Consider the following 25195-nt stretch of genomic DNA (forward strand, 5'->3'; position numbering starts at 1 on the left):
CAATTGGGTAGGGGCAACAGATACGGCGAGGGCGAATTCGCGTTGGTGGAAAGAAAACCTGCAACTAGACGAATGAGCCACGGCTGGTCAAACACTTGCAGAAGTGTCGAACTGTTATTGCCGTTCTCGGAGTGGGTGAACGTCCACGGAATCCCTCCATATGATTCGGTACCACCTTATCGCTCCATGCTTTTGGTATTCGTTGGCGACGTACGGACGTTGATGTTTACCATTAATCGCCTACGGACTAGAGAAACTGGGACGACCTGCATCTGGTTGTCGCTTAGTCCCAGGTGCAAACAAAAAAGGATTTAGTTAAGATAGCACAGATCAACCTACTGCGCCTGATAGTCACTATGTTTTGGTCTCGTCCGCGTAAAATGGTTACCAGTAGCGTATTTACATGCTGCGTTGTTGACTTCGCAGTGTGCTACGAGTCTCACGCAAAGCCCATACGAGTATGGCGCTCTTAAGAAACCTTTTATTTCGAGAAGGAATAAACTGTAACAACAACAGGACCAAATCGATCTCGACTGCACCCTTTTGATACTATAAAGAGTAACATAGTTTTCTGTCAAACAAAACGAAAACGCCTTCATTAAGCCAACGAGCCGCATGTACGGCGTCACGGCGGATTTGGGGCAATTTAAAATTTTGCAAAAGAATCATTTGAAAGGAAATAAAATGAACACACTATACGTACATCATCACTTTATTGGTCATCAAAGGACAAATATTATTTTTTTGTGTTTCATGACATAGCGAAGGATACATAAGAGATGTTCGGCTAGACAAACAATAGGACCATTCGATCTGAGCAGACAGAACTTGTTTATGTCGTAGACGTAAAATTGTACAGATGATGCTATTCTATGAAAGTTTGGCAGAAACAGGTGACGAATTCAAATACGAATAAACGGGAATGCATTCATTCGTTACTTTTGACGCCAAAAAAGTTCTAGTTTTTACTAGAACAGAGCAACAAACTCATCGCGGCAAAACACTGCGTAATTTTCGGAATTTGAGCGAAAATCAGTTATTATCCAACATTTCGGTGATGAATAAACTCCTACTAGAATGAAAAATTTATTCTCCCGGCCGAAATCAGCAGCCATATCATGCGAGTTTCAAAAAAGAAGGTAAGCCAGAAGATTCTTAAAAAGTAGATCAAAATATTTAAAAAAGAATGGATAAATTAAGATTTTTTAGTGAATGTTTTAGAAAAGAGAATGTCAGGTTAAGTTCCAACGGTTACTTATTATCCGCCTTTTGGATTTTAAAGCTGTTTTGAGCCCGTTACAAAATATTTAGTTTTGTTGAAATTTTTCGTAGGTAGAGTCCGCACCCGCCGATGTTGCTTGTGGTACGGTTATCATTAACAAGTGATTCATTCAACCATTAAACTTTCAGATCTTGAATTGAAGCTATAATTGCAGTGAATAGTCGTAATATTAGATAAACATGACCGTCAAGAAGGATACTTCTGACGCACGCAAAAAAAAAACCGTTAAAACATTGTTTTTGCTGAGATGCAGTACTAGAAGCACCTTATAGAAAAACGATTTAGGCGCCCCCTATACGCTCCATGGGCACCGAAACATTTTCTATGGTAGAAAGGCCAACACTGATTTTCAAGAAAGACAAAACGTCAAGCGACGAATGAACAAAAATTCGGATGTGATTAAAAAAATTTGATAATCTCTACTTTTGTGCCGCTGTGACCAGTTTAGGTCTGACTATACACGAATGGTCGTATAAGAACATTTCCAGCACGATGACTTCACTTAATAACTATACTAACACGAGCCTTCGAGTATCATACAATGCAATGTATCTTTCTAATAAAATTGTTCTATTTATAAAAATGGGCTAAAACAAAATGACTAATATTATATATCGCTCTGAAAGCGTAACACTTTCAACGTACGTTTAAAAACACTTTACTGAATATTAAGTAAAATTTTCGCATTTTTTTGGTCATGCTGGCATTCTATCAATTTAGGACGAATTAAGCTAGACGCACATGTAAGCAAGTGGAACACACGAAATAGCTGCCACGGCCGAGATACATTACGGATGCCCACACAAATCAATTTTAATACGTTTCTCCACTTATTTTGAGCAAGGGATGGAGCGGATTGTCTTTATTATTATGGGACGATCTGGGTTTAGCTAAGTAGGCCTAATCAGTATCCACGAAGAATGGAAGTAATATCTGCACTGGCGCCCGAATAATTGCCAGCTGGAGATGATGAAACAAGCGGACCGATATAGCCCATCAAAATCTGCTGCTTACCTGGCACATCTTTTTGACGTCGTTGTTGTTGTTACCCGTCTTCTAATTTGGCTTGAGTCGCTCCAAGACCTTTTGTGCACAAACATAGCTGCCTAGAACGTCGGCGGCGTCAAATCAGAACTGACAGCCGAGGACGCTTTGTACTAGAGGACAACCTAACGTGAAACGAACGGCAAGTAATAAGACAAGAGATGCGCTTTTTAAACGAGAGTACTTGACATGCAGGCACGGTCGACGGGCCGCCAGAACGTACCACAAGTATTTGTCCCTATTTTACGCTGTTCATATGTTTCGATGATAAAAACGTTGTTTATTTATTGTTTTGGGCGGCTATGTTTCTTCACATGGTCTTGTTACGTACGGTCATTGTTTTTATCCGGCAAAAATAATAATAATAATATTACTCGAGCAATTACTTCCAGCAATTTAATAGATGGATCTGCTAAATTTTTACAACAAATAGTGGAATACGAAAGCAACGAAATAATACAATAAAAAATCGAGTTCTATTCAATGATTCACGGGAGAGTAAATAGAGCTGCCAATTATCAAAGACAAATGTCCTATTTGGCTGCTTCAGGCTCATCTCACAGATGAGAAACGAATGAGCTGTAGTTAACTGGAGGTGCAAACAAAGGACTCATTCTGTTTTGAGGTTGAACGAGTCACGTACCACGTCATAAGCAACACGGTAGCAATAAAACGTCAGCCCTGCCTGATCTCGTCCTAGCTAGATGAACGCTCGAACTCCTCCTACTACCTATATATTGCCAGGCTTTGTGCTGACAACGTCAAATCAATAGTCGCAGTATTGAGATGATCGACTGCTCACTGAGTAAGCAACCTTTTCAGTATTAACTCTGTACCAGTATTGCACCTCTGACATATACACAGAAATATTAATAAAATAATACTGAAATGAAAAAAATCATTCGACGACACACAATGTATATTTATGTGTGAATAACAGCACAATGCTCTCACCGTATTGTTAAATAAGCTATATCATAAAGCCACGGTAATAGGAAGTTTAGCAGAAGACCTGGCACGCACAGCTCACAAGACGCATCGTGGAACAGTTGTTATCAACGGTGTTGTTAATATTGAATATCCGATGAGTTCTACTAGGTTTACATACTGCCCCTGTTCCACAGCCACCTCACTGGGTTCGACTTGCGGTCCGGCAATCTTCAGTAACAATCCCCTTAGACATGACGCGTTACGGAAGTGCGGAGATCGCCAAAAGATAATAATAATAATAATAATAAGACTGCGTACTTAGCGTATCTTCCCTAAGCGGATAGTTTTTATTGAACACGAAATCTTAAGCAATGGCACCTTTTCATAGTTTGGTTCGTCAAAGGAACAGAGGCAAAAAAATCATTGCTATATTATTAGTGCGAGGCTGTACAGCTAGCTGTCGGCATCATCAGTGTTCATCGATTTACATAACCGGATAGCCGTACGTTTATCAAGGCCATTCTCGGCGGTAAAATGTTTGTATCATTCTCAAGAGCCCTTCGATCTCTTCGATGCCAATTGTTCTCGTAACTTAAGGCGTTTCGGATGTTATAGAACTGCGTTTTTACAGGCAAATATGAAGTAAATTTTCTTGCGAAACGTGTTCGATTTGCTAGCCTTCTTCGCCGCTTAAGTAACATCTAAAAATAGATGCGTACGCTCCCTTTGTAGTATTTGCGGTATCATCGCGGTATTAGCATACACTGGACTTAGATATACGAGATAGAAGACCTCGACGACGCTAATCAGCATTCGAGAACAATCTCTTTTTCCTTCCATCAAATAGGTTCCTGCCGCTTATCTTGTTGTTCCTAATTGTGTGCGTCTAATCATTTAAGCCGCTGGGCTTTCAATGGGCATGCATGAGCTATGTAGATAATTGTACTTTATCAATACGCAGCAAATCTCATAACAGCAACAGAGGCAATGGAGGCGATTTCGTCTAGATAAGATCGGCTTATTTACTCATTGATTTGCTTTTATAAGTTCACGTCACTATAAAACACGTACTGGGAAAGAATAGCTAATTGTCCATCAATTAATCCTGTGCTTCGTTCCAGATTGGACGTAAGTTAACAAACTGTACTTTCTCATTATCAAACTGCAATCAAGGATTACATCACGATAACGTGTGACCAACTTACCGGAATGCATTGACGCTATCTCATGCACCTAAGCATTTAATTAGCAATTAATTAAGCACCTAATTTGTAACCTATTTTTTCATTTAACACTCCTATATATTAGGTACGTCTATTTTTAATGGTAATATGTTTAATTTACTGACGTAAATATGTCAGTTTAGACCGTTAGCTTTTCTGAGCATTCAAACACAAATGCCGCTTAGTCGTATAAATCATCTGAGGCGCCTCGCCCGTTTAAATTAGTAGAATTAGTGTTCCAACAATAGGTATGTGTGCGGGTGAAGTCATATGCCGTACTCGGAACGCTGTTCACACGGCTACTCCAGTGCTATAAATAGCTGAAGCCAATTATCTTTGAAGCACGTTTACTTCGTTACGTACTGCACGATACGGTGGTACCGTCAATGCTCAATCGTCACTTGCAAGCGACTTGCAGATCGCTACAACATTGGTGAACCTAGTTAGGCCTTCAAGACCTTGTTTCCACGCCGTCGACACTATTAGTTTATGTTTACAGGCAGCTACTCGGCCTGTAATATTTAACAAAACTGGTCCGATATTTCAGTTTTGTCTTGTAGCTCCTGCAAAAGCTATAATTATCTACCGGTTCCTAGGCGCTATGTCGTTGAAAACACGACTTTCGAAAGGCGTACAACACAGCCTAAATCAGTTCCGCTTACTTGAATACAATGTACGTGGGGGTGCCCAAGTTCGACGTGTGACATAAGCTTGTAATAACTATTTTAGCCCTTTTTACAATATGCAACAAACGCCTTTTCTTCGGCCCGCAAAACGAAGCATATGGTGCTATTGTCCCAGATCATCTGCCCACGTAACACAAGTCATACATAGTTTTTTTCCTCTGTAATACCCTACACAAGTCATACGTAGCATAGTTCGAGTTAGTCATCGAAAGGAATCCTCCAGGTTCTTTCATCTGCGTTAGCCTCGTTGTCGCATACATCTTCCCACTAGTCGCATAATAAATTGCATGAAAAGTAAAAAAAAAATCAAGACGTAGGTTTATCGAAAAAGTTTAGATCGAAATATGTAGGTCGAAGATAATTGAAGTTGGTCTTCAGGCAGTTGTATTACTGTTTGATAAGCACGAACAAAAAAAATAATGAAGACTTCCAACCTCAGGCAAATGAGCCTTAAGCCTACTCGAAATCGAAAACGAGCATTTTGGTTTTGGTGCGCGCTATGATCAGAACCATAATTGTAAATGAGTAACAGATTAAGCATCGAAAATAACGAAAAAGGTAGTACAAGATAAGTTACTAGGTATCTTTCTTGTATTTGAATTGTATTCAGCGTGCCTGCTAACTTGTGGGTACATCACTGACTACGAGTGTTCTTCGTTTACTAATGAAGCAGCTCGGCAAACACTCGGTAATTCATTAAAAAATATCTTCCTCGTATAACGTGATGTCGTTCTTGGATGTTATTCCTGGAAATGTAATGGTACAATTGTTGGTACCTGTTGTTATCAGCCAGGGTATAGGATATAGCAGATGGGCGGAAGGAGGGTAGGGTAGGGCAAAAGCAGATTTGTTGTCACAGCTGAAACTGAGGCAAACAATACATACTATTTCTTCTTTTTTTTTTCATCATAATCTCACGTTTGTCTTACTTTAACTCGTACAGTAACATAGACTCGACAAAACAGGGAAGATAAAATGGGCATTACTTTCTCACGTTGTGCTTTTGTAACAAGGCTATCGAACGTTACCCGAAGACGCGAATAAGATCTTATTTTGACAGACTTAATGATAAGGACTAACGATAAGAATATTGCAAAAAAAAAACACACACAGATCAGAAGTTGTTGGGGGAAAAACGAAGAATGCATAGTTACCTAAGATGTCAAGGGAAGCTCATTTGAGTGAATACAATGCAAAACGATACGAACCTAAAAGCCGATAACCACCCAGTTTAGAACGACAGTTAGTCTCTAGATATATATATACGGAAATCAGATCTGACGATATCGCTTTTTTATCGGCGGCACGAGACAAGGGTTTGTTAAAGCTGATCGATGAAGTGGCCGGAAACGTCGAACATATCCTCCACGAGGCGTATACGTATATTTGTATTATAATAGTACGACTTCTAACAGTATTTATTTACCTAGGCAATTTAGCGAACACTTTGCACCTCTTAGCATATGACTGAATACGCCTAAGGCAAAGAAACTGTTATATAAATACTGTCTTTGTGGTCGTTTCTATTTTTCTAAAATGATCCGGAAATCGGCTTAATACTTGTAACTTAGCAGCATAAGTTACGAGGGCAAGTAGAAATCGATTAAATCCCTACTCGTTCACCTCACTGATCCGCACGATTCGCCGCTATAGTGTCGTGATAGTGCGTTGACCGTTTTGGTACCTTGGTTTCTCCCGAATACGTAAACAAGTCGCCACATTTAATTACTTTTTAATATAATAATACATACATACTTATTGTTTATTAGATATTTAACCACTAATGTGTAGTTTTATCCTTCATGTGCCTTTTCGTTTTAGCGGAATGTTTTAGAGAAAGAGACTGGAGCCATTTACATAACATGTCATAACTTCGTCAAGCTTCTATATTTTATCTTGACGCAGCACTCTCGTAAAAAAAAGATAACGGTACACCTAGGTTGAATAGAATCCAAACACTTCCGCTTTCTAGCTGTTGTTTTGCATATCATGGTTTTAATAATTTCCATGCGTACAGGTGTATAGGGAACTTGCGATTTAGAAGGAAAGCGGTATAGAAATGTTACTAGATGAGAATATTTTTGTTAATTAAGCTCTGACACGACGTTTATTTAAGGCTTGCTAAAATAAATAGACGAAGCTTAGATTGGCCAAACAGGTTTTCCTGCCACATCGTCCCAAATCACGTTTTTGATGTAGAGTTTTATAATCTCTTTCCGTAACGGTCACGCGGTACGAGGAAGGGCTCGACTAGCAATGTGAAAGGTTGATAAAAATGGGCCTCAATAAAACCCGGGAAGATCTTGTAGATGGTGTTTGAAGGTTGCTGTCGTGGTGAAGTCGAATCTGATTTAATTGTGTTTGTCTAAGTGAAACCAGATCCATTATTAAGTAAAAAATTATGCAGAAGAATGCACATACGGCTTTGTCTAGGGAATACGATTAGTATGTTAGAAGTAAGCTATCTGTTGTATATCAAATTGATTGCAATCAGTATAGTGGAGCTCTTGATAACTGGTATCTCGTTGATGACACCGAAATACTCTCAGATTGTACTGTATAACAATATGGCAAAGTATCAGTTGTATTTTATCAATGATTCGTTTGAACGTAAGGAGAGTTGCTTCTCCCGTTGCCGTACCTCCGTTTCTCGTTATCGTTTTTCTTTGAGGATGGATCGGCGCCGTAGCCAATCCGCGACTAGCTGCGAGCGTCTGAATGAGAGCTTTTCCAAGTTAGCTAAATTAGGTCCATCGAACTTAGGTTCAAGCTCGGTGCTTGACCATTCGACACTCAGTGTCCCATTGCATTTTACTGCTTTCTACGGATGGACACAAGAGAGAAAAAGGGTGCCGTAATAACCGATATTTCAAACGCCTAAAAGTGTAGCTTGTGTGTTATAAGGTGCTTATAAAACACGAACTTGGAACCAGGCACAACTTTGGTCGCCATTAACGCGCGAGCCAAATTTAGAAGCAAGCAGTCAGCGCCATGACGATAACAACTAGAAAATACACAAATATTAACGTTTGTCGCATTTATAACCTTTTTCCCCTCTTTTTCTATGTCACTCAATTCCTACACTTCCAGCAATAGGATGATGCTACCGCAATAGACAATAATGTCAATAGCACGGTGAGGGACCAATTTATAATAGGCTCTAGTTACGACAACATCATTGTAGCCATTGTATTTCTAATCAAATGTAGTGTCAACCTTCCAAACCATTCGGTGGTAGATTGTTTGAAGCAATCTATTCCTATCAGCACTTCCCGTTAATTCGATGAGGTTCAGGTATTCCAAGGAAAATAGGTTTTCGCAATAAGAACCAATAACTCACCACTACCACGTCCGATCCCGAACGTGACATTTAGAAAAAAAAAAAAAAAAAAAGCGAAACACGTACGTCCAATAGCTTCTGTAAATGATGAAAACACTTTTTCACAGTTTGTCGAAGTCAGTCCTTCATAGCATTCGACGTTTTTATAAAACTAACAGGTCCAGGACGGTGATGTCGCATTATCGGAAGGGTCCAAATGTCAATCTATAAACCTTAGCATTAGAATGATTTGCTCATATCGGTAGAAGTAGGCTTAGGTATTCAGCGTTCGTTATCTAACGCGCGTAAAAAGCAATTATGCCTTTTGTTGATACATTCATTTCAGGATTAGAGTCGCCGAAGCTGGTTCCTCTCGCATGAGACACGTTTCCTCAATCCGAGTCTAAAACTCGAAATAAGCTAATACTGTTAACAATTAACTATTAGCTACCATATTCTAACCTGAGATTGACGCCTGGTAACTATAACCGAAGGCACGTTCTGTTGTAAGTTTGCAAGGGTTCAATAGGATTGTTGCAGATTGCGAGTTACTTCAAACGTTAATGTTGTCTACTGATTAAGCATTGACTTTGAACATTTGCTATCATCATTATATAGTAATAATTTTTGGGGAAATGAGTCATGTAAAAATAAGAAATTTCATATGAGAATCTTCCCGTGCTTTTGGCAACAGCATATTTTTTACAATTCACCGGAACTTCATTGGAAATAATCTTTATGTTCTGCATGAATTTTCCGAATCGCTCCACGAAGCTTCAGTTGAGGCTAATGAAGAGAACTTTCATAGTGATGAAAACTTCAGCTGAGCATGAAAAATTGCCCATAACGAATCGTGTGTGGTTCACCTCTGTTGAACAATCAACAGTCCAAAGAACGACAATCAGTATCATAAACAATAAATGTCTGGTTGGTCCTAGAAGAGGGGGCGTTGTCACGGCGGCATCACCGGAATATAAAGACTCCTACGGAAAAACACTGCGAGGGACCACAGTGGCCAAGTATCCAAATCCAACTCGGTTATTGTCCTCGTTCCTCAAAGTGATCTTAATGACAGTGTCTTCAAGTGAGATGCGTATAAGCAAGCCTAAATGATGCCTGGCTTTTAGCAAGCATACGTTAAACAGACTGGGTAAACAAGACACAGGATAAGCACATATGTTTAACTAAGCATTAAGTTAAAAATGGGTCTGAAAGTTGAAAATGCCCAGTTGGATTTTTTCATAAATGTTAATGTATAAAACACCCCGCTAGTGTCGTCAAAGTTCCCTTCAAAGATTTCTATGAGAATAAAGATTGCTCTACTTACACAAATTTATTTCCCCCGTGGTTATCGTTAAATCAGCTGTAAGAATGAATGCATTTCCTCACAAAGAACGGTTTGTGCCGGATAAGTATGTTCATTGAGAGCACTGATTTCATTTAATTCATTGTGTAATTTGTGCATAACCGGTACGATGCAACCAATTGTATGAAATTACTCTCAAAACTGCTAGCGAAAGTGATCATCGTCGAATGATATAAGGATTTACTCAAACGCCTATAGTGCGCCATTTCAGCATGACAACGTTTTCTTTTCTTTGATAAAAAAAAAAAAAAAACTGTCTGATAGCGGTCATTTGTACTGAATAAACAAAATAGGTTATAAACATAATATGAATCAGATTATCTACTTTACAACATACATGTACACACTAAGCACGTACTACCTGTCTAGCTAATGATGCTCTGTAACGTTATTTATGCACACTTTGTTGCATACGCATTGCTTCTACAATGAATTTCGCTCACATATTGTCTAGTACAAACATATACAAAAATTTTCGCTTTGGCTTGAGGGCAATATTCACAAGCGTCTGCTTCTCTGGTCTGGTCGATCAGCATCTTGGATCATCACTTTCTCCAGCCAGCAACAGCATTGACGGACTAAAGCAACTACACACAACGTCGCATGGTACGGTTGGTAATATTAGTGTAAGCAAGCATCTTCAGCTCTCGAACTAGTTGTCATTGAACAGGCACCTCCTTCATACACCAATACACTCCACGAAATGAAGCCGGCATGCCCTCTCACTAGCCAATCCTACCCAGAAAAAACCACCGACCCCATGTCGCTTACCCAAAGTATCGCTGCGGCATTTAACTGGCTGCATCGCTCCGTGCTTTGTGAGTATGTGCGTGAACCAACGATATGAGCCCAGCAGGTCTGATCCCCCCCCCCCCCCCCCAATAGCCGCCGTAACACTTGTTCATTTGGCCGTTCAGCCGCCCGTTTGCCCCCAATTCTTTTGCGCTGGTCAGGCCACGCGCAAAAACGCTCGCGTGATACCTACAGCTAACAATTGTAACCGGCATAAGACGCGGAGCTTTAAACCAGGTTAGATAAATTACTAGAGAACGTTCACTATTAGCGAATGAGCATCACAGTCGAAACCGCGCAGAAGCCAGCTACGGCCACTGACCGACGGCAGCTAGTCAATTTCCTCCTTGAAGTTTCGAATAAACCACTGAAAACATTCACTGCATGACCACTCTACGTGAAACAAAGCCCGCCACCACGGCCAGCCACACGTACAATTTTTTATACGCAGAGACAACCTTATTCCCGAAGCTTGAATGGCCTACATAGACTAGCGACGATACTGTACTCCCTTCCTTAGCTGTCAAAGGACAATATAGCATAGGCAAGCCAGCTCAAGTACCCGTTTCTCCCGCCTCGTGGGATCACAAACCTTTTGGCTCACCTTGTCATACCCGTCCGTGTGCTGAAAAGCTATGCAATGCTAGCGAGCAGTGGAAAAGTGTAGAGGCTGAATGGTAAGGGCAAATAAATTCTGAGCGACAGAATCAGATGAAAGCAGCTTGATGTTGCTATTTACCCACTGACTTGATCCCTCAAAGCACCGAGTGCGGGGAGAAGGTCGTCGACTAGTAGAAAGTGGATTGGTATCCGCGTTTATAACAATGAAGCGAGCCAACTACAGCTCACGACCAGCCATCAAACACACGCGGAAGTACCAGATATACTCAATGAATAGGAGAGAAACAGAAGTAAACGAAAAGGTCGACTAACAGGACGAGCGAGTGGACGTCCGAACCCCAGTCTTCGAATGCATGCAGTAATGGCGGTAGTAGTAGTAGTTGTTGTTAAGTAAAAAAGCTACTATAGAACAATGTGGTCGAGATAAAAGTGGACCTGTTTAAGCAAGTTTGCAGTACGCCGCTTGTACAAGTATATAGTATGTATGTTTGACAGAAAAAGGTACCAGCAGGTCATCGCCACTGAGCTACAAGAAGAGGCGGAAACAAAGGGCACAAAGAAACGCTAACAGACCCTCACTTTATTTATATGTTTGTTTATATAACACATATATATGTGTTACATTTATGCAAATGGGAATTGGCAGACACTAAGCATCGATTACCTCTATAAATGAGCCAATCGACCGCGAATCGTAACATGTCAGCCCGAACACGCAAACGAATTCTACTTCGAGCCAGCAAACCGCCGTCATTTAACCGCATTAAACTAATATGAAAACAATACTACTATCATAGGTTGAACCTAATTGACGCAAATAATGGCGCTATAATTGGCGCTAGGGTCATACCTGTATTCTTATGGTAAAAAATCATATATACGGGTAATATATATTCAGGTAACGCCTCTGGCCTTAGATAGGCCCATTCTGTGACAGTCAGTGTGTTAATCGTGCAACGACTTTGTATGACGTATGTGAGTGTTATTGTGATAGCTAGCCATAGCGGATTTATGGCGAGAGCTTGCGTCATATCGTCGGCGTTGGCTGTTGACGGACCGTAGAAACTGTCCAGTAGAACGTAGTTGTATGATCTGTGCGTAGATTTTTGCTACCTTACAACAGCCGTACCACTCTGTAGACGCGAAGAACGGGGACCAGCTGCTGAAACAACAGTATGCTTCTGTTCCCAAGGGAAATGATCGCGCTTCTTCCGCTGCAGGAAGCATCAAAGGCAAAAGACTATTCTAAAGTTGGCAGAAAGAAACGCCTGATTAATATGACAATTATTGCTACTCTTGTTACTAACTGATAAATAGTTCAAGCGCGACTCAAACAAATGTTGCTTGATAATAAGAGGCTGACACAGCAGCATCAATTATCGAAAACAATTAGCAAAACGAAATCTGATAAAAACTTTGTCTGTACAAATATTAAAAAGTTAGAAGCACAAGTTAAGGCTGCGATGAACGAGGAGGTTCTACGTGCAGTTGATTTCGTTCCTTTAGCGCCACGCACGTGTGGGCAAAGTCGGTAAGCCGTTAGATTTTTCCGCTTAGTATATTTTTGATACTTTGCTCAACATCCGATTATATTAATTGCGATAATGTTCATTGCATTTATATATTTCTCACGACACTTTTCGGCGACACGACAAACAAAAAAGTTTAGTCTCGAAAAAAATCTCGTTACCTGAACTTTCTTTCTTGTTAAGTTCCTGTATTTAGTTTAGGCTGGCGACGGACAGCACCACAAAACAGAGCGTAACCACTACAACAGAAATAGTCACATACTATGTACTGCTTCTGCTAGATAATTTCATGCAAGTTCTCGTAGTCATTGTAAGTACCTCCATAACTTCTGCCGTTTTCACAGTTACCACCAGCAGTATTTACGTCGATCTCTTTACTGACTGTTATTATTATTATTGCTTATTAAACCGACTGACAATGGCTGTACCAATCGCTAAAGGTCGGTCTTTTAATCAAATGTGTGTTTGTTGCACATATACGCCTGTCTATGTTGCTGCCCTTCATAAATAGCATCATATAGACTTACATCTGCAGCTGAGATCTAAATTTAGATCACCGACTTGCTCTGAGGCAGCAGCTGCTTCTGATTTTTGGCTTCGATGTAGGACTAGGTTAATCTCATTCTTCCCCGGTAGTGGCGATCTCCATAATAATGTCTTAGCCCCCAACCCCCGCGCCGCTGCTCGCACTGGTGTCACGGCAATTGCATATGTTATTTAGCTATATACGCCTTCATAATCGTTCTGCAGGCTCTAGTAAAGGGACGAAATCGTGGTAGCTAAACTAGACAGACCATCAGTTTATGTTATGCTGTATAACAGATCTACTGTACTATTCTCCGCTAAGGTTTGTGCATACGACGTATAATGGCGACTGTCGCTAACGTTTACGTTCGCTTACGCACACGTAAGCATGCACAGTGGAATAGCGACGCTGTACCAATCACTGTATAAGATGCCGCTAAAAATGACCTAGTTCTAGCTATGATCATGGATTATCCGTTTTCGGAAGGAGAGGCCGTAGCACACGTTAGGATTTAATCAAACCCTTTCTTCCTCAGATCATCAAGCTGAGTCGACATACTAGTTTAATTTCTATTGCTTTAAAAATAGATAAATTAGAAGTTCAGCATGCGAAAAGTGACGGCATCACTGCAGACTCTATATTCGGATTGCGGGAAAAGCTGCCCTTCACAATTGTTTCGTTTGTCTCTATAGTCTCTCCGTTCTGTTGTCGTTCGTTTGCCCTAGGGTCCGTTGTAGTGCTGACAGGAGTTTTTTTTTCCATATGCTGCTTAGTAATTGTGCCTTGTCAACAGACAGAGTTTTTAATGCTGCAAGTCAGTTTTAAAAAGTACGAGATATTGTGACCCGGCTTTTCAATGATATCAATTTCGATCTACGCTAGGCCTTGGGTGAAACAAAAGTTTATGTCCTAATTTTTAAATGTTCCATAGATGGGTTTGACAGGCAGAAAAAAACTAGACCGCGATTACGTATACCCTATAAATATCAGCGTCGATCGAAGCCTAAAAAAAGTGCTCTTCCAAGCAAGCAGATTATTTGCTTGGAAGAATAGGACGAATCTCAGTGACAATGAGTTTTACAAACAGATAACAACATTTACGAGCTGATCCATCCCAACTCCCAATAAAACCGCCTGGAAAAAACGCGGGAAAAATGAGAACGGGTCTAGATATGCTATGTCGTTGAACAATACCAGTATCAGATGGGATGTCTTTTCTGGCCTATTGTGTTTGGGAAAAAATTAAATTTGCATTTCTTATGTACTACTTATTATACGAGAAACAAATAGGGAACGAATACCGGAAATGTTTCCAAATACCTTTCAGCTTCCCTATCATTTTACTGTTGATCACTAGTTGTAGCCAGAATGGTTCGATAGCTGGCACCTATGATCTAAGTCGATCGATAGGTATTACCTGGAGTATTACGGTGGAGTATAGATAGCTCTTCAAAGTCAATGACCGGTCGTTTGGAGTTAGCATGAACGCTTAGGTCACTTATCGATCAAAAGTTCGAACGAATAATGAGACAACATACTTTACTTCTTAACACGCGTGTGACCTTTTTACGCAACTCTACCGCTGACAATACATCTGATGATTTTCATAGCACCGTCAGGATAATAAGCGAATCCGTCAAAGTCGTCGGGCTTAGCTTCGTCATGATGTTTTGTCCAAATACTCTTGAAGAGCCAAAGAACAATGAGCCCAAGAGTACAAAGTTGCAAAACGGGCTACTAGACTTAACAGCCGGTGAATTTAATTTACACCTGTCCATTTACAGCAAGGTAGCACGTGGTCATCGGTACGTACTGCATAGACAAAACTGGGAAAAACATCAGTCGAATGTTTTGTTGAGACAGGTGGGTATAGATACAAGCTGGCTCCTTCGCAATCGTTTCGTTATCTGTCGTTGGGAGTTTTGTGCTACTTCTGATCCCAAAAAGCCCCAGAGGAGCAGCTTTGTATATCTGTCGCGTGGTTCGTGTTGTTCTAGGAAGTTCCTACCACAACCTACTGTATCGTCTGCGGCCTTTGAAAACTTCGTCGGTAGACAAATGAGCTCGCAAGTTGACTTCAAGGGATGTCACGATGTATCGAACCATCGACGTACCCGCAGATTCCACTGCATACATCTACGTTACATGAGCAGATTTTCACTAGCCTTTCACGCCGAACTCCGTATTGCTTAATAACACAGAATTACTGGAATAAAACTTCGCTTACTTAGACCTCAAGGACTTTCAATTTTGTCGGTGGAAAGATACATCATTAGGTTGATGATGAAATCAATGACGGCAATGGGAGTGTGACTTATACCGTGATCGTATTATCAAGAGATAACCGCTCATCTGACCGGGCTGCACGAACGGCTCAAACAGTGCAAATCTTCTCATGGGTTCATAAAAAAATTATTTAAATCCAAGGTTTACTGAAGAATATATACGGAGGTTAAACTTTCAAGTCATGAATTTACAAAAATGGTGCTCGCCTCTCACCAAAGCCATTTTTCGTCTTTTCTAAACACACAGTTTCGGCTCGTTGATTCGCTAGAATCTCACATATAACAGTCACCTAAGTAATTTTAAAGCACACATAATAACTATGGCATAGTTGAATTAATTAACACGTCCAAGTGTAATTTATGTTGTTTTCAGTCGATCAATTCGCGTTTTTCGTTTACTTGGTCGATCAAACAGAGATCATTTAGACATCGCGCCCACTCAGCAGATACGTATTTATTTCGTTCGGCCGAACGTTGTTGATCGAAGACGCATTCTCATTATGCCGTTAGTGACCGCCTCTGCTCGATGAGAGCAAAATGATAACACACAGAAGTGAGAAAAATGACCCTGAAAGAAACAAAAACCCTTATAGAACGGACAGGATTATGTGCGTCTAGTAAAGAGCTTCTTTAAGTGAACGAGAGCAAGAGGATTGAAAAATACGCAGAGATAAACTGAAAACCGCAATGAACCAGTAGCTTAACTTGAACTACCGCTAAAGGAGCTAGAAAGATACCTGTAGGCATACATTTTTAAATGACTACACTCGAGGTTATCTTTGGCTAAATAGCACAAATGCTCTCATTCACTGTCTGTAGACGGCCGGATCGAAGCCAGCTTTAGCTAACCTCACCTGTTGTATGAACACCGGTATTTTACGTCGCGGCATTCGGTTGACAAGGTGATTCCAGTCTGAACAAGCGCCACCTGACCTTAGTCTGCGCGCTGCTACGAAAGGATGTGTTTCGCATCCTTGCATTTACGTATATGCACGACAATCTTTGCATTAGATAATACTAAGTTACGGTAATTTACTCCATAAACAAATTCCTAAGTTCAAGAACGCATCCATCCATTTGCGTTTGCTTGAGCCGGTCACTGCCGGTTTCCGGTTCCAAATTTTTTTCCAAGCACTAGGCTTATTCCATTGCGCAGCGAAACACCCACAATACTGCTACACTGGATCATATCTCTCGAGTGATTATGAAGGATATCGCCAGCGCTTGACCGACGGTCTGTTAGATCGGCTTGACGTAAGGTAGCTACTACGTGCTCAACTAAAAATTGAACTCTTTATTCGTTACTTGCTAAATGGACGCAGAAGACAAAGCCCGACGATATGGCGATGCGTCAAGCAAAATCATCCAAAGGTCTAATCATCAAAAAGGCGAAACTAAAAAAGGCAGACTGCACGACCGCGCAGCACGTGCGTGCTTCTTAAGGTTGTCCCTAGTTATCAAAGGTGGAGAAGTCACTTAACGCCAAAAGAGCAAGAGGACAAACAATTCAGAAGCGGGTTGTTAGACCTAAATGACACCATAGGCTGAGATAGCCATCTGTGATTTGGTAGTAGTGGTGATGATGCCGCTGCTGGCGGAGCAACAAAAGCAGGACAGAAAAGGCACAGAACAGAAACGTCTTCTCAGATTTGAGCAACTGGCCGGCATAGACAAGTAAGGCCATTAAACAAGCGGCAGTTAAGGCTTAAGCGACACCACAATTTGTACTCCTCAATTGCGGTTTCGATCGGTGAAACTGCTATATTCCACGACGAGTGAAGCTCATCGCAGATCAAACCAGATATATGGAGGGGCAATCTCGTCAGAATAGTTCAGTAACTTAGACTGCATGGGGGCGAAACAGAATCTGTGAACTGGCGAAGTAGAAAGTATATCATTTGTCATAGTGTGCAACTTACGGGACGTTCGATGATGAAAATCACACCAAGCATTGTGTATTTGTACAGATTTGAGCGCCAAAGAGGTTAATTGTGTGTCACTCAGCCGGGTGTATTCACCGTATCTGTTCATCTATATCCACATGTGTGTGCATGAGTACATCATCCAAAGATATCCTAGCTACCTATAACTACCATCATTCGATATGCAGCGCTAACTAGCATTTTCGAGCTCAATCCAAGCTTGTTTTCAATGAATTTAGAGAATTAAGTTAAATAAATCTATTGAATGATGTACGCATCGCACGCGTTCTTTTAGAAAATTGTGCCATTTCTACAGTGGCACGACGTTTGCTATAGCATCTAATATCTTCGTCTAGATATCTTCAAGCACACGGAGACTCAAAATCATATTATACCTCTTTTTTTACCCATTTGCACATATGTTATCATTATTACCCATTATTACATTGAATCGGATAAAGAACGTCTGCATTTTGAAGCCGAAAGGATCCGCCGCAGCAGCGAAACCGGGCAAAGCATGAGTCGTCGATACAAAGCCACAGCGACCGCCACTTGTGCATGTATTCCTTTAGTCTATGCCATCTATGTCGGTTAGAACCCGTCTTACACGAACGTTCCGTAAGGCCTATTCTACATGTGTACAGTCTATAAAATTTCTTTGCCAAAACCACACGGCAGCAGAACTTCGAGCACCTATTTATCCGCCTACCGTATACATTGCTATAAGTCTACAATAAGTAGCTAAGCATCATACGCTAACATACATCCCCATACAGACGGCAGACAAACGGGGTACTTTCTTGCCTCTGCTGACGCATGGTCGTTGCCACTCGTTTCGTTCGTACCCAGCCCGTTTGATGCACTCGCGAGCTCAGTTGCCTGCCTATGCCGAAGTGACGGCGACTAACGCTGTTACCCTTTTATTGACACTGCTATTGGGTCTGCGAACTGCTGCCGCGACAGCTTCGGCCGAGAAAGCGAAACGTACGCTCCCTTATCATCGTGTGTCGCGTTCTGATGTATATGATAATACAAGGTATACTAATTGCACGTACATAATGATAGCTACGATAAAAGCCAGCAAAGGATGTGCTGTTGTATTGTACTCTATTATGCCGTGTATCGTCAGTCGTCAACTACTTCTAATTTATTTCAATTTCCCCTTGATATATATTGGGTGATTTGCTGGTCACCGCAGTAACGGCCTTGGGCTAAAACCTTTTGCAGCAGTAAAATGACCCATTTTCAGTATCGTTTCAGTCTCAATGGTGAGGGCGAAAAAAATTGGTACTGCGAAAAAAAAAAAACGACCTAAGCGGTTATGGTATAAATAAGTGATTCGTAAGTTATGATAAATAGGGTAGTGGACTTCTCATAGATTATGTTGTAACGTCTGTACTAAATGTATGCCTCCCCCTATATACGCCCTGAACACTTAAAAACAAGGGGCGATCCAATTTTTTGACTTTCAACCTTAAACGTCTTTATCACTGACCCTCTTCTACGTCTAGTATTAGATGCTGATTATCGAATCGAAGTAACGATAGCGCATTGTTCGTAACGGTAGATGATATGTATGATATAATGATAACGAAAAATATCTAACTTACCTTCGCCTTCACTTTGATACCGTCACAGTTGTGGAAGGCGAGGATGCCCGCGGATGACATTACTGCGGCTTTTATAACGAATTTGATTGATTCTACCGTAAATATTCCTCGAGCCGTTGTCGATCTTATTGATGCCACAACCAGTGCGGCCAAGTAATAGACAGATATGTCTATTTTCCCCTCTAATCGAACACAGTCAGAAACACCAATAGCAAGTTAACCTTCGTAGGAATCATTGAAACTCGTGGTGGCGGATGCACGGTTTCCGTGAATGACATCAAACGGGGTTCCGATAGTGTGACAAATATGAAAAACACTAGTCCTTCGAATAGTAGCAATACAGTGGGTAGTGGCCTTCTTCACAGATGCGCTTCTTTTAGAATGAATGTTCGGAGTCTGTGAAAGAGACGGAGTTAGGAGCCGACACGGAAGCCGGGCTGGTACTAATCGTCGTCATCGTTGAGACGGCGAACGTTAAGGCGAACCTTGTCATGCGAGCAATGGGATCCTCTCGAAAAACATAACCATTTCGCGCAACGACACGGATTGCTTCTACGCCGAAGTTGCTGTCGTCCGTATAGCCGACGTCATTCGATTAACAGCAGGTGTTGGAACGGCAATTCGTTTAATGCTGAACGAATGTCGCAGAAGCCAATACCAGTCGCTGGAGCTATTTTCCGTCTTCTTCCTAACAGCTTGACTCGTCGTTGTGTTATCTCTATGGAACCCACAATTACACATGCGTAGTCCGAACGGTTTACGGGGCTTGGCCACGGTCATGGACAGCCAACGCGAGCAGCAGTAGCGGGCAGACACGCACTCTCTCTGCGGAGGCAACGCCGCGTCTGTTCTGATCCAGCGGTGATGCTCCTGCTAGAATCGCAATAGTAGTGGTAGTTTAGTAATAAATTTGTCGGCAGGGACAAAGCTGCTATTGTTGTGGATCCTGTTCATGAACAAACTTAACATGTATGGATGAGTCAGACATCAGCAGCAATCAGTATTAGACCTGCAAGCCATAGAGCGTGATTTTGTCTCCCACTGCCGACAACGGAGCGCATGGAGGAAGGAGGGGGAGAGAGGCAAAACGCTCAATGAGAGACTGGAGGGTCACTGCCGTTGGCCAAGTGCTGAGGGCAAAAGAATGAACGAAGGAGAGGTGGACCTGTATTGTGCGGCGGGAACGTTTGAAAGCGCCACTTTACAGCGTACTGCTACCGTTGCTTCGTGATAGCGCGGTAGTTAACGTGTCAACGTGCTAAGCTTCGGATGGTCTAGGAGTGGAGTAAACACGGTTGATTTCCTGCTGTGAGGCAGCCGGGCTAAGTAGCAGACGTAAAACATGGGAAAACGTTTTGCTGGCATTCTAATTCACGAGTTACATTTCTGCCCTAGAAACTATTCACGTTTAACAAACTCATACTTATCACGATCTCGCAGCAGAGGGCAGGCGAGGCGAAAAGAATTGTAGCAGGCGCACGTGGGTCAAATCCTTCGGCCAAACCTAGATACAGGAAAGTCAAACAGATAATATCAGAGCCATTACACACGCTCAAAGACAAAACCCTGAACAGTTCCTAGTTACTCTGAGTTGAATCCGCTTTCGGGTAAGAACCGCATCCCAGATTTGAAATAAACCCGAGTCGATTCAAGGATATCATCGCATTATTATAAGCAATTTTGTATTCACATAAAAGGGGACAGGATTGAACTGGAATTTTTTTATTGCTCAACCAATACTACAAACATATTCTTTGTTAGATGGATGCGTGGAGCGGGGTAGATATACCCGCTTTTCGAAGTCGGCGCTTTTCGACTATTCGAGAATAAACTCAATGTACACCGTTTAGCGTGCCCTCTATAAATATGCCAGTTTATTCCGAACGTGTGCCTTTGCCTAGCAGGCGTTTCGCTTAATCACAGTACAGTCTACTTTAAAGTTACCAAAGTTCTATAAGAAAAAAAACAGGAAAAAAGTAACCATTTTAGATTCAGATCTATACCAGATGCTATACCATGAGATGTCGGTTTCAACGACATGAACGCATTCGTCTACATTATTCAGACAGTTTTTAATGAAACAACCATGTTGTCGTAACACAACATAAAACACAGACGCTATTTCTTGACAAATGTATTTCCTGTCCGTTTCCGGCTATCTAAAAAGCATGACATACCTATTATTTGCTCTCAAAAAAAATACCTGTTATTTACTAGGAACGCGTCTTGGACTTGGCCATCCAGTTTTTCTGAATAGGGTTAGTTGTCGAAACTTTCTATTAAAAATGATTTCAGGGACTGTCGTGGAACGTTAAATCGTTAGTTTTTTTCTCATCACACGATTTTCCGTGCGAGTCGATCATGACTATCATAGCATTGTAACTATCTATGCGCGTACAAGTAAACCTGGATATCATTGCACGAAGAATTTGCGTAATAGCAGGCAAAAATTGAAACCAAACCTACGCACGGGATCTCCCCATGAGACGTTTATTTCTGGAACTGAGATACGCTCAAAAACTAACCAGCATTTTTGGTACATAAACTAGTTTGATTTGGGGTGGAGTTCGGCCGACGGCTGTAACCGATTGGAAATAAATCAGGACACCATGGTATTTGTGCACAGTTCTGAACGACCCCACCCAAGTGGTGCTCAACACACAGATTTCAAATTATGGTTTGTTCATATATCGCCGCAGTTTATGGGGCCAGCACCTTTGGGACCATCCAAATATGTGTGTAGATATATATACAGGTTTCGCCAAAAAATGCACAACACTGGTTTACTGGTTCATCAGTTCTGGAATATAATTAATTGGAAGCAATAAGTGTGCCAAGTAAACTATTATCAAAATTTTAGAAATACAGACGGAGCCATCCAGGGCGTTCGTGGACAACGACCCGGAAGACCGAAAGCATCGACGGGTTTTACCAGCCAAGAAATAGCACTATAGCCAAACATCCCAATAATGCAAATTAAGTGTCCATCGCATTTTAACATGTTGTGAATAGAAAAAAAAATTTATTCCAACAAATGCATCTTGACTCAAACAAACAGTTTTGTAAATGCTACTTGGAAAATGCAAACAGAAAATAGAGCTTTTGGGGAAGATTGTTGATAACTCTACATTGTAACTCTGTATATTTTATAGAAATACGATGTAATGTTACAATGAATGAATTGGACCATTCTTCTTTTCACAATACAGTGACTAGTGGCATTAATTTGAACTTATTGCGAGAACTTCTTTTACCACGCATTTGAGAGATGACAAATTTTATTTATCTGAACAGGACGAAGCAGGATCTTCCGAATAAATCAGCTGGACCAAGAGGCCCCACTGAATATATTGCCCGTTCCTCGAAGCAGTTCGCAACTGAATTTTCTTCTATGGGTACTTAAAAGATGAGGTCTACGGCGTAAAGGCCGTAACTCAGCGAGAATGCGCCTGCCACAACGGAAGGTTTCTTGAGGTTGGTCCAGACCAGAATGGTAATTATTTCACATATCTGGCAGAGGAAGAAACGTTACATCATTTATGGAGATAATAATTCAAACTGTATACAAAATTTGGGCAATCCTTTCCCTCTTATATATATTGCTTATAAGTGGTATACAATAGCTGCGCTATGGCTATCTCGTTCTGATCTGATTTTGCTCGTTATCTTCGGACGCTTACCTAGAAAAGACGTGTGCTGTGCTATAATATAGTACGTAGTTGCCATAGCAACCCGAGATCGGTCTTGTAAAGCTCCCGCTTGTTTTTTTTTGTCCTGCAACGTGTCCTAGACAAAGCTAATCGTTTAGACTTGATAAAAAATTGATTGAAGAGCCAATTCGTGAAGAAATACAACATTTACTGACTAACGGCCCGTTGCGTCATTTTCAGAAATAACTACAAAATACCTTTCAAAGGATTCGGGGGCAGAGGTAGTTTGTTGGGATACTTAATAGACGACAAAGAAAAATTAGTGAGTTCAACATGTTCGAACCTCTTTTGTAGCGTCTCGAATGATGCTTTTATATGTCAGTACAGCAAAAAGAAAGTTTCAACACGTTCATCTGATCTAATGTTTGTTTTGTTTTTTTTTTTGTAATTCAAATCCATAGACCTGTATTCGTAAATAGCTTGTGGATGATGTGTTGTAAGTTGACAATTTACGACACTCTGTGTTCACATACATTGTGGTACGTTCGAATCTGACAGATGTTTGACGGGCTGTTTGTCATGACGGGCTGGCGTCGATCCGCTACTCGTATCGTAATTCGAGCGAAAGCTGAGTAAAACCCCCACCAACATTAAACTTTCTTTTTTTTGATTTATGCCATTGCCAGTTTTCTTCGGCTTTTAAGAAGTTCAAGGAAGATTTCCATACGGCGAATCGTAAGATTTTCAATAGAGTTTGAATTTTAAAAAGCTTAAAAATTTTTTTCGTACGCCTTTAAAGCTTAACGGTTCTTTCAGACACCCATTGCTGATTATGTCTCCCAGATAAGCTCTAACAGTTCGAGACTTTTCGGCGTTTTCGCTCGTTTAGAACCTATTGACCATTCTGTATGTAGCGTATTTATGACTACCAATATTGCTTACCGTTAAAATGTGGTCCGTGAATGAACAAAAGAAAGATAATTTGGAAACAATTAGTCTTTTTCGCGGTTTTGCTCTCGAGTAGATTTTAACCGCGATGGACGTTGCTTATATTAAACAAGCATGAATATTTTTATTGAATTATCTTTTTTTCCCTTGTAGAACGAATTCTGAATTTTAGTTGGTAAAGCTACCCACCACTGTACTGTGTTCTATGATTTCACAAATACATACTTTTAACCAAACAAATGGCGTCATTACGTTACGATGATGACGGATTTTCAGTCACTGTATGCAAGCCTAGGCTAAATGAAGCCATCTGTCAGCAACAACTAACAATTATAAGGAGTATTAGCAGCCTAACGTGTGTGTGTGTTTTTTTTCAACTATTCTCAAAAGTTTTTTATAATTATGTGCATTAATCTCGATTTAACACTTACGCATTTCCCCTGTCATCAGGCCTAAATTGCTGTGTACATACAGATCTACTGAGATTAGCTCTAGAATTTTACAAACACGACTAAACAATTGGTATAAAAAACGATGAACGCCATTCAGTGTACTGCAAGATATCTACGTATGCCTCGTGTGTATTTGATATAGGAGTTATCTTCCCTAAGACGTATTATACACCTTGGCGCTTCGTGATGCTTCATCAACCATCCTTTTAATTGTTCATTTTCTTCCTTCTTATATTCTCGTCCTTTGTTCGCTCATTCTATCAACTTTACTACTTTATTTACTATGCAACCTTTGTTCTGCTGCTACCGCCGCAGGCTTTTCCACCATCCCTTGCCCCCTATATCTTTGTGACGTCAAGCTACGTCACAAGGCTCCATATGGCGTCGAAGCGACAGGCCACAAGGCGGGAGCGCTCCACGTTTCGGGCGTACGCTTTGCAGTAGAAAGCTGATGAAATTCTTCTGAAATGAATGTGTTGCTAAAACAGCCCACGTCGTGCATAGTACATTAGGCCTCAGTGCATCCGGTTACGAGTTGCGAGCGTGTCGATAAATAGTAACTTGAACCGAAATAATTGAACTAGAAATCATCATTCAATTAATATGAATATTGCTTGAACGTCAATGCGCGAAGAGCAGGTCCGTCAAGATATCTGGCTAAGCTGAGTCGAGCTAGAAGCAATTTTGAGAAATTTTTGAAGCATTTTCTATTGCTGTCAGGCTAAGCTCTGGCCTTAGTGCAGGCAATATCGAGGGGGAGCCTTACAGAGCAGCCAGGGAAGCCCTAACTGTGGTGGTAGCACTGATGATAGACGACAACTAAGTTATTGCCAAGTGACAAAGCCGCTGGCCTACATTGAGACCAGCGAGTTGAGCTATATTTAGGCTAATACGTAGATAACACTAGTAAACGTTACCGCATCCGACAAAGAAATGACCCTTTGACCTAGAAACAATGAGCAGTCGTTGTAAATATTTTATCATTAAATAATAAAACACTCTGTCCAATA

The 25195-nt window shown here is 41.0% G+C and overlaps 1 protein-coding gene and 1 long non-coding RNA gene across 2 annotated transcripts in view; one reads left to right on the forward strand and one right to left on the reverse strand.

The window, feature by feature from the left end:
* The window catches only part of LOC111243839 (TBC1 domain family member 25), a 32982-nt gene extending 12692 nt beyond the window's left edge, over positions 1–20290 (reverse strand). The window contains exon 1 of the mRNA XM_022790024.2: positions 19136–20290. Within this exon, the coding sequence (XP_022645759.1) occupies positions 19136–19195 (60 nt within the window). The 5' untranslated portion in view covers positions 19196–20290. The remainder of the gene's footprint in view (positions 1–19135) is intronic.
* Positions 114–24631, forward strand: LOC147757754 (uncharacterized). The gene is made up of 3 exons (XR_015322536.1): positions 114–1139; positions 22430–22628; positions 23026–24631. It is a non-coding gene; the product is annotated as an uncharacterized LOC147757754 (long non-coding RNA).
* The last annotated feature ends 564 nt before the right edge of the window (positions 24632–25195 follow it).

This window comes from Varroa destructor, unplaced genomic scaffold (assembly GCF_002443255.2).
Source record: "Varroa destructor unplaced genomic scaffold, Vdes_3.0 BEIS01000002.1, whole genome shotgun sequence".
In the NCBI taxonomy this organism is placed as follows: domain Eukaryota; kingdom Metazoa; phylum Arthropoda; class Arachnida; order Mesostigmata; family Varroidae; genus Varroa; species Varroa destructor.